Raw genomic sequence first — 10,790 nt, 5'->3', positions numbered from 1 at the left:
CACTGTCACGACATTGACAAATTCAAACCAACCTACGCAGCACGTGCCCAACAGGTGTCGGTCAGGCCTCTTAATCTGAATAAGATTTGTCTTGCCAGCTATTGTGTTCCTTACAAGTTCCTTTCTGAAACCATGTCCTTTGAGATTCTATGCCTGCCCAAGGCCTGTGGCATCTTTGTCTACTTTTCCTTAAAGATATTACCCAGGTTTCAAAGAACCTAGCCTGATTCTCTGTGTCTCTGATGTTGGCCTATTTTAGGTGAGCAGTACATTTGCTTTTGTTATGTGTCTAGAAACAAGACTGGGCCTTGTCACTCCTAGATGTCACGAACAGCCAATGTGTCTTGGCAGTACCAAAGATTCATTTTGATTCGAGGGTCTCTATGTTCTCTCCTTCATTCTAATTTCAGTGTCTAAAATCCTTGCCACCATGAACAATGTGGGTATTTGATGACTGAAGGCTGAATATTGCAGTTTTCCTTCTAGAAAGCTGTTGAGGTGTTTGCCTTGAATTGGTGTGAAAAATTTGCATAGCTATTTGCACAAAATCAGGACTGTTGATGTTGTGATAACGATCTACAAGAACAGGGAGATTTCATTCCTAGGCTCAGGGAAGAAAGCCAAGGCACCTCTCTCGACAGGACCTCAGGCCTCCTGGAATATTTCTCTCACACTGTCCTGTTCTCCTACTGAGGAAACTGATGTTCCTATGTTAGGACTGCACAGTGGATTGTTTGTGTGTGTAGGAGAACCTGCTTAATGTGTCTGTCTCTGTCTGAATTTATTTGCAGAAATAGAAAAGGATCAAGAGGAGGTAGAAGATCAAGACCCACCGTGCCCCAGGTAACTCTGAGGAATCATGGACAGTTAATTCAGTGTTGATATCTGGAGTCTCAGATGCAGGGAAGATCAGAGTGTGCAGAATATACCTGTTCTGTCTGTTCAGCCAACCATGAAATAGCCATATTCATAAGGTTGACTCTTTTCATTGTACACCTGTATTTGTATTTCTTCCTTATTAATTCATTTGAATTCTACTAATCTGCATTCAGTTAACTCTGTTGAACTGATCAGTCACAGACATTTTCTGCAGTCCCCTTTTCTGTCCTTTTTGCTTAAGTGAAGTTGAGCTGCACATCTGATGTCTGCCCCTTTGGCATTACCATGTTTGCAAGTATTTGACAGCAGAAAAGTGAATGAAAATAACTCTGTCATGCTACAATGTTGAGAGCAAGAGATGTTGAGGATATAGGAACTCTGTCTGGGAAGACTCAAGAGCATGTATTAATTTGGCTACTGATACTAATTTCAACAAAATGTATGCAAAAGTGCCCAATGCACTGTGTACTGGCAGTTTCCCACAGGGATCACTCCATCTCCTTCCTCCACAGCTCATTGCCAGCCCAGTGCACTGATAGCCTGTCACACTCTGTCTCCTGCTCAAGACAGGGAAGGATGGTTGTATCTCCCTGAGGGGACTGTACTTTGCTTCCTCTGGGCCTTCCTGAGGGCCTCCCTACAGAACCAGCTGGGCGCAGTGGTGTTCGTTCTCTCTGTTGTTTATCTTTTGTCATCTTTACCCCAGGTTGATCCAGGAGCTGCCAGAGGTGGAGGAGCAGGAAATCCCAGAGGACTCCGTGGATGAAGTTTACTTGACTCCTTTAGTTCACCATGACCTGTCTGACTGCCACCAGCCTTATAGCAGCACCTTGTCCTCATTGGAGGATCAACTTGTCTGCTCTGCTCTGGATATAGCCTGTGAGTACTCCAGCCTGGAGGTCACAAAGCTCCACTGTCCTCCAAGGCAGCCTCTGTATGTTTTGTTTCTGCAACTCGTGCAGCTGAGACAGACCACCTCTGCCGGCAGACCGTATACACTGAGCCTGTTTTGAATTTCGCTCTTGGATGCAGTTTTCAGCACAGACATCCACTGGGTAGAACTTCCTCTTCTCCTGTTCCAAGTGCCTCCTCTGTCACCTGGCTCCTTCTCACAAGAGCAGGCTGTGACTGTCAAAACAGGCCAGACAGGGGTGTGGTGAGGGCTTCTTGCAAATTCTTGGCCACAGTATATTTATATAACAGACCTCCTTCTTTAAGATACAGCATCTCTATTTTCTGAAATTATGTTGCTAACTACATGTTCTTATCTCTTCTCTGGCCATCCACCTATGCTGGGAGTTTTTCCCGATTATTTAGAGGCCTGTTTCATGATTCCTGTGTCCCAGGCTAGATTCTCTTCTTCAGGGTTCCCCAGCCCTGGGGCCATGGGCCATTATGGGTCCATGACCTGTTAGGAACTGGGCTGCAGAGCAGCAGGTGAGCAGAGGGAGAGCTTTTCAGCCTGGATTCCACCTCCTGTCAGATCAGCAGGGGCATTAGATTCTCACAGGAGCTCGAACCCTATTGTGAAGTGCACATGCCAGGAATCTAGATTGTGCTTTCCTTATGAGAATCTAATGCTTATTGATTTGTCACTGTCTCCCAGTGACTGTCACCCCAGATGAGACCACCTAGTAGCAGGAAAACGAGTTTAGGGCTCCCACTGATTCTACATTATGGTGAGTTGTATAATTGTTTCATTATATATTACAATGTAATATTAAAGTGCACCATAGATGTAATGTGCCTGAATCATCCCAAAACCATCCCCCCTAACCTGGTCCCTGAAAAACTGTCTTCCATGAAACCAGACCCTGGTGCCAAAAAGGTTGGGGACTGCGGCTCTACTTCCTCTGAGGGGTCTTCCCTCCACTGACGCAGTCCAGCGTCCCTTCCTTTATGCGTGGCCAGGCTTGCATCCTCTGCAGAGCTCCAGTGGTTTTCTCCATGTGTGGGTTTCTAGTTTCAATCAAGTTTTGGTCTCAGTGCTACATTCTCATGAAAACCATTGACAACTAGTGTCCCTCATGAGGTTCTGGCGTAACCGATGAGCAAAGCAGAGTGGTTCCTGTCCCCATGACGTCCAGAAAACCCTTCCTCTGAGCAAGTGCCCCATGAGATAGCAGCTCCACAGGATGTGTAAAAACAAAATCCAGTTTTCATTTCTTCTTGCTCATTCTCTCTCTTTTTTTAAACTTCTATTCTGGGAATTTCATGTAGATTTTGGGGGGTTTTACCCATTACATTGTCTTCTAGTAAGAGCAAGTAACTCTGTGCTGCCCCTCAGTATACTGAATTATGTTGTAATGAAATTAGCAAAAATGCCAGGTGTCGTGATTCATGCCTGTAATTCCAGCACTTTGGGATACCAAGGAGATGGATCTCCTGAGCTCAGGAGTTGAAACCAGCATGGGTAACATGGTGAAATTCTGTCTCTACAAAAAAAATTAGCGGGGCATGATGGTACACACCTGTAGTCCCAGCTTCTTGGGAGGCTGAGGTTGAAGGATCACCTGAGCCTGGTTAGTTGAGGCTGCAGTGAGCCACGATTGCACCACTGCACTCCAGCCTGAGCAACAAAGTGAGACCCTGTGTCACGCTCACACACGCACACACACACACACAGAAAGAAACTAGCAACAAAAATGTTGGCCTCTATTCTATTTTGGTCAGTAAGTGCCTTTCATACTGGGACCATCCCCGTTCCCATTTTGCATTTCTCCCTGAGTTTCAAAAAAGCAAATACTTTTCTAGGATTACAGTGATTCATGAAACAATTAAAATACACACTGTCCTTGCACCTACTGTATGCCCTGACCCTTCCAAGCAAGCTCTGTCCTGCTATAACCCATTCAGGGCTCAAGGGACACTGCCAAGTGGGCAGTGGCATCTCCATGTTGGAGCTGAGGTCACTGAGGCATATTTAAGAAAACTTAGAAAACCTTTCAGGGAAGGAGGATGTGGAGAGGGGAGGAGAGAGAGGAGCCCCATAGCAACGTGGATCCAGCCCTGCAGGCCCCGTCCATATCCTGAGCCCAACCTGGACTGGCGTAAGATCACTGGAAGTCTTTTCTTAGTCCACTCAGAATGTGTGTTCCTCTCCCTGTGTAAATGGAAATAATTTGTTTAAGGGGTGCCACCCGAACGCCACTGGAGCAGTGGGTAATGTGAGGATCGTGTCCTCTGTTACCTTCCTAAGGAACCGCACGTGCTGATCTGTGGCTCTTGTGGCCCCTGAATTTCCAGGAAGGGACTGGTCCCTCTCCTACATTGCCTCTGTCTGCTGACACCCACTATATGGCAATAGGATGGATATATGTGGGCAGGGGGTCCAACCATTATGGGCAATGGGAAATTCAAAATGTCCCAGAACCCAGAAATTTTGCCTCACTTAGTGTTTGGTCTGTTGCCTCCCAGCTCCCTTTCTCATGGTTCTTTCTCAAAGCCTCCCAGCTCTAACTCTTGGCCTGTTCTTACAACCCTGAGTGGGGAGAAAAACAGCTCTGCCTCTCCTGTGCTCTGAGGGCTCTCTAGAACTTTCCCTCTAGACACAGGAAAGAGATGAACAATAACCGAATAATCGGGATGTTCTTGTTAGATGATCCAAAGCCCTCTGGGCTGCAGCAGAGGTTTTTCATTCAGGACACCCCAGCCTGGGCCCCTGCCCTGTCAGCATCCCCAGGCACAGACAGAAAAGGTGACGTTGCTTACATTCAGGCACAGACAGGAAATGTGACGTCGCCTGCATTCACATGATGTCTGTCTGTGTGGCGTGGGTCACTGGGTGGCTTTACTGAGAGCAGGGACATCGGGGATGGGTGTTCTGGGCATCTTAACAAAGGGAAAGTCAGATTGTTCCTACTGAAGCCCCTTCTCCTTTCAGCTCCCACCAAGACGGCCTGTCCCCAAGGGACTTGGAGTGGAGACTTGAGCCACCACCTGTCAGAGGTGCAGTCTTCACAGGCACAGCTGGAGCCAAGCACCCTGGTGCCCAAATGTCTGCAACTACAGCTAGATCAAGGGAATGGCTTGGCCAGGCAGGGCCTTTCCTCTACCACTTGCAGCTTCTCAGCCAATGCTGATTCTGGGAAACAATGGCCCTTCCAAGGTAGGGAAGGAAATGGTGTCATGAAGCTCTAATCCGGGTGTTGGTGGTCACGGTGCTGAGGGTGGAGGAGAGAATGGGACCACTCTGTGCTTCCTCAGGGTCAAGTTGAAATTCATGATGCTCCAACCCAGTGAGGTAAGCAAAGGCCTGGAGCTTAGAACCAAATCTGCTGTCAGGTCCTGGGTTTGCCACTTTCTGCTTGTTGACTTTAGCCAACTTTTTTGTCTTTTTGCTATTTACATCTCTGTTCCCTCATCTGAGATAGCTGAAAAATAATATCTACCTGCAATGGGAATATTATTATAATTTCCAAATGGTCTGATTCCATAAGAATTGCCCAATAAACCTATGAATAGGTGTTATCTAATCTTTTTATCTTTCTGCTAAATTTACACTTAGAAAGTGACTTCACGGATGATGTCTCCTGTGAGGTAGAGCAGTTATGAAGATCTCTGCTTTCTAGGGCCCCTCTTCCTTTCCTTTCTCACACAGACTCCTCTGCCAGTTTTCTTCCTCTCCTTCCCCATCCCTCATGAAGCCAATTTTCCCCTATTAGGCACTTTCAGTAACAACCTATGAGGCACATGGAGTAACAGTGTAAATCCTGGGCCCACACTCAGTCTCCTGACATGTCCAGCTTCCTCTGCTTTTTTTCCTGCTTTTGTTGAAATAAAAGGGCAACTTTCACATGGAAAGTGTCCACATCAGTGTCTTTTATGAAATTCCATTTAGTTCAAATTCTCCACTCATGTCCACGGCCACGTCCTCAGTTTCTGTCTCCCAGGGATCCACTTCCGCTCAGATTTCCTTAAAACCTGGGTCGTGTTCATTCTCACTCTCCGTCCCACTCAGTATCTCCTCCTGGAGCCCCTGAGGCTGCCTGGTGCTCATCTGCCAGGCAATGCCCTCAGCTGAGGAATGAGGGGACCCCCGTCCTCAGGAGGAGGGAGGGTTGCGTGAGATAACGAGCACCATCTGGGTCCAAGGAGAGGACACATGGAAGGCGCTCAGGGAGTGTTGGGGGATACGCAGTCCCTGACACGTGCTGGGATGACTTATTTAAACTGATTTCTTCCCCCTGGACTCTCCTTTGCTTCTCTATGGATTCTCACACCCCCAGCCATGACTCACTCCACTGGCTCAGACACACTCCCTCTTGCTCACTTTCCCTGGAGTCCAGAGCCTGAACCAGGCACCAGGTAAGAGGACAGAGTGAATGCATTTTGTTTCATCAATATTTTCCTTCACCTGGTGATTTCTCCCTGCTGTCTACCAGGTCATTTGTTTCTCCCACATCTTTTCTTTCTCATTCTTCTCATGTCTCTAACTTTTTTCCCATTTCATTGGACCAGAATAGTGATGATACTGTTACATTCAATATCTCCAAAATCCCTATATAATATTTTTCCTTTAAAATAACATGTACAAGCCGGGCGTGGTGGCTCATGCCTGTAATCCTAGCACTTTGGGAGGCCGAGGCGGGCAGATCACGAGGTAAGGAGATCCAGACCATCCTGGCAAACACTGTGAAACCCTGTTTCTACTAAAAATACAAAAAGAAAAAAAATTAGCTGGGCGTGGTGGCGGGCGCCTGTAGTCCCAGCCTCTCGGGAGGCTGAGGCAGGAGAATGGCATGAACCCGGGAGGCAGCGGAGTTTGCAGTGAGCGGAGATCACGCCACTACACTCCAGTCTGGGTGACAGAGCGAGACTCTGTCTCAAAAAAAAAAAAAAATTAAATAAAAATATAAAATAAAATAACATGTACAGATATATGCATTTATATCATTTGTCCTATTATGTGTAACTATGTATATCTGGTGTGTATACTACATAGGGTGTATATATATGCAGTAGATCATATAATGATGCAACTTTTGTAAATTCTCTAGGTTTAGTCTTCCTGATTCTTTCCTCTCATCAGCTGCTGTCACCTGTCTAGTCTCATCTCTGTCCCACATGGGCTGCCACCCTGCCAGGCCCTTCCATTCCCATCTCCTCTTTGAACCCAGCTCTGCTTTAACTTTGATTTTTGTAATCTCTGCTCTCCCCAAAGCATAGCCTACATAGAGTGTTATTTCCTTGCCTTTGCCTTATCTACCTGGAAGCTATTTGTGTTTCTTAATCCTGTGTTTCTTGAGTATTGATGTGAATTGGCAGTGCCTTTGGCTCCTGGCAATCTTGTCATTACTGAGTAATGTAGGAAAGAGCAACAGAAAAGAAAATATTAAAGTGACTCTATTGGCTTCCTCTCGCCCTTTGGACGTTCTTGTCCAAGGCCCCCTTCTTGATTTGATGTCCTCTGGGTGGAAGAGAAAGTCACAGTAAGGTCATGGATGTCAGTGGATCCCATTGACTGTGTTTTTATTTTCAGAGCTGGTTTTAGAGCCCTCCCTGGGGATGAAGAACCCTCCCCAGCTGGAAGATGATGCACTTAAAGGCTCAGCAGACAACACACAAGGGCATCAAGTCATTGGCCAGATTCATGCCTCCAGTGTCCTGAAACCAAAGATCATCAAAAGAAAATTCTCATTCAGCAAGTGGAGACTGGCATGCAGATTCCCTGGCCTGCAAGCTTAGGGTGCAGAGGTAATCACATCTATGGCTGATAGCTGCACTCACTTCTTATTTCTCTGTCTATTATCGACAGCTCATTCTCCCACTGCTTTTTCTCTTCCCTTTGTTCTAACAGCTGCTGTAACCTCTGTCTGGTGTTAATTCTGTGTCCCATGGGCTCCCACCCTGACAGGCCCTTTCCGTCCCCATGTCCTCTTTGCTCTCTGAACTCTGCTCTGTTCCTTCTTCTAGTGTCTTGACAGTCCCTCTCATAGCCACAGGAGAGCCAGGCCTCCTTGTCCACATCCAAGAGCATAGTTTAAGTTGCTGAACACAGGAATATTTGCCTGGAATCACACACTCTCTTGGGAAATTTACCTTCCCTCCCTGCATCCCCAACTCCATTTCCTCTTTCTGCAGAAATCATTGCTTTAATACATCATTTACACATCGATTTTCCTCTTGAGTCTTCTTAGCAACCCAACTGAGTCAACTCTTAATCATCACTTGTTCTTCTGAATGAACAGTGTTAAAACTAAGCACAAAGAGCCCCACTTAGGAAACTAAATTAGAACCGGGGTCACAGGTGGGAGTTCCCCACATGCCTGGAGTCAGGTTTGTCTTCAGCCCCAGATGTGCAGCCTAGTGCCAACGTGGATGGAGTTGCCAGGGTCTCAGTGTTCTCACTTCATGGACTCATTTGAGCTGATGTTAACCGGAGAACATTTATGGCATTCTAAAGGGACATCACTCCAAAAGTATATGCAGAGGGCAGGACTTCAAAACTGCATACATCATGAGGTTCATCATTCCAACCTCTCTCCTTTTTATTCTCATCTCCACTTCTACAAGTCTAGTGAAAGGTCTAAAATGCAAGTCAGATGAATCTTGAGGCCAGTGTATATGAGAGAGCATTTTATGAATTAACTTTGAGAAAAGTGACTCCAGGACCAGCTTAATGCATACACAAGATGACAGACAAGAATCTGTCTACAGGACAATCTTTTCTTTGGCCCAGCCCAGTTGGTAAGAGAGAGATTGAACTGAAATTGTCAGGGAGAAGGCTACAATCCATGGAACCACTAGGAACAAAGCCAATCATGAGAGAAATGGGGAAAGGAAAGCACATGATGGGAAATTTGGCTGGTCCATTTCATATCTCTAAATCCTGCTTCCATGTAATAAGCACCTGCTGAGATTTCCATTAAGATGAATGCCTTGAACTCACACCTCGAGATTCTCACCTACATGGCCTGGGGTGTGGTTTGAGCATCTGTAGTTTTAAAATGCTCCCATGTGATTCTAATATGTGGCTAAAGGTGACAAGGACCCCTGGCCTACTGTGACCTCAGCTTACCAACATGGAAGTGTCTCATACGTGTGGCTACTCCACAGAAAATCCATCAGTCTTTGATGGAATCTGTATTCCCCTCTCAATAGTACTGTTTGTATAGCATAGAAAAAATCAATAAGAACAAGAAAATTAATAGATTAGCCTTTTAGCCTCTGCTTGAAGCACACTTGCTCAGTTTTGAATAAAAGATAAGAAATAGTCATTATATTAATACCTAATGCACAGAAATAATGCCTCCCACATTACATATAGTGGAATTTAGTATTTTTTTTTTCATGTTAAAAGAAAACTTCCACTTTACATTTCCCCACACCGATTTTATAGCCCACTCATGGACTCACCACTGCCATGTGAAAACTTTACTTTTGGTCAATTATTGTCCTTCCACAAAATCCCTAAAGAGAACTCATTGGTCTCACTTTCCTGAAGAGAATACAGTAACACAGTAAGACTGAAATTCTGCAGGAGATTGTGTATGAATACTTCTTCATGCCTCTCTTCACATTGGCATAAAATATTAAACACAAACCTTTCCCAAAATGTACTTGGGGAAAACAGTAAGTGGGAGGGGAGAAACTAATGCCTTCCACTTTGTACTTCAGAGTTTCCTTGCTCTAGATATTGAGAATGTTTCTAGAAATGCCTTAAGGTGGAACCAGATGTGGAACAACTTCAGGGCATTAGGGAGAATAAGTTGGGCCGTGGTTACAGCCCCCGCTCTGTCTTTCCTAACTCCATTTTGAATCTCTTTTTTTTTAAATTCTGTTTCTTTCCTGATTCCCTTTGGACAAATACTTATAATTATATTTGTTTCATTTAATTTTTTTAACCAACCAAAGAAGCAGAAACAACTTCATATTTATTTGTAAAACCATATTCTTGTCCTAGCCAAAGTCACCCAACCGCTTCTTGTGACTGTTGAGACCTCCAGATTGCAGCCTTTCCTCTCGCTTTCTCTAATCTTTATTGAAACGGTGTTAGGGGGTGGATTCTAATTCCGGGGTCATCAATAGCAAGTCATGTGCCCTTAGTTCAATCTTACCCCGGTGGCATCACTACTCCTCTGTTGTAACAGAGGGAACTGGACGTGGAGCTCAGACGTTGTCTGAGGTCCCTGCTGCTTCTCACATCCGGGGTTCTTCCCATGGCCCTCCCGTTCCTCCCTGGAAAACTAGGACATGGAGTCGTAAGGGGGTGGGTTTCTCTGCAAAGGGTCCTCTCCTTCTGTTCCCCTCTGTTTCTTAGCAGGCATGATGGATGCTGAGCACATCCTCACTGGGAGGAAAAGCCATTACTCTGCTCCAGACAGAGGGGATCAGGAGGAAAGGGACTGATGTTCCCCGCTGCTGGTTGGGCATAGGTGGGGTCCTTATATCCTGCACCCCAGAATGAATGGAAGTTCAGGAGTGTTTTCTTCTCACTTGTGGATGGCACTTCCTCCTTCAGCCATCCCGCGGCTCACCCTTCAGTTCATCCTCCCAGCGGGAGATCAGTTTGCCCCTGACATATCACTACTTAGCAATCCCTCCAGACACAGGCATCAGGAGGACCTGACACAAATGCTCATTTGATTTTTTCTCTCTCTCCCCTACAGATACCAAATACTGCTGGAAGGATGCAAAGGATGAAAGGATGTCACAAAAAGTAGCTTTTCCACTTGATGAAAACAACTAAAACAGCAAAGCAAGTTCAAATCCAAACACAACCCTGCAGGGATCCTTCACTGAGGATTGAAGTTTAGACACAGAATACTCTTCATTATTTCAACCCACTACATTCCTTTGATTTGAGAAGTCACAGTTCATCCCCCTCCAATTGTGATCAATGCCTAGGGAGACCAATGCCCAGATGGACAAACAACATTGACAGGCCTTAGCCCTGCTCCTCTCAATTC

At 45.7% G+C, this 10,790-nt stretch overlaps 1 protein-coding gene across 1 annotated transcript; it reads left to right on the top strand.

Annotated features, from left to right (window-relative positions):
* Nucleotides 1-791: 791 nt before the first annotated feature.
* On the top strand, nt 792-10,775 carry LOC108517968 (neuroblastoma breakpoint family member 6-like; the record flags this gene model as incomplete). Its single annotated transcript, XM_017856102.1, has 5 exons — nt 792-843; nt 1,586-1,758; nt 4,763-4,987; nt 7,361-7,575; nt 10,491-10,775. Coding segments are annotated over 4 exons (656 nt in total), but the record flags the coding sequence as incomplete, so codon positions are not given.
* Between the last annotated feature and the right edge of the window lie 15 nt (nt 10,776-10,790).

This window comes from Rhinopithecus bieti, unplaced genomic scaffold, assembly GCF_001698545.2.
Source record: "Rhinopithecus bieti isolate Rb0 unplaced genomic scaffold, ASM169854v2 scaffold_44156, whole genome shotgun sequence".
NCBI classification, from domain to species: domain Eukaryota; kingdom Metazoa; phylum Chordata; class Mammalia; order Primates; family Cercopithecidae; genus Rhinopithecus; species Rhinopithecus bieti.
Note: the sequence above shows the minus strand (reverse complement) of the source record. Positions and strands in the feature narration are given on the sequence as shown.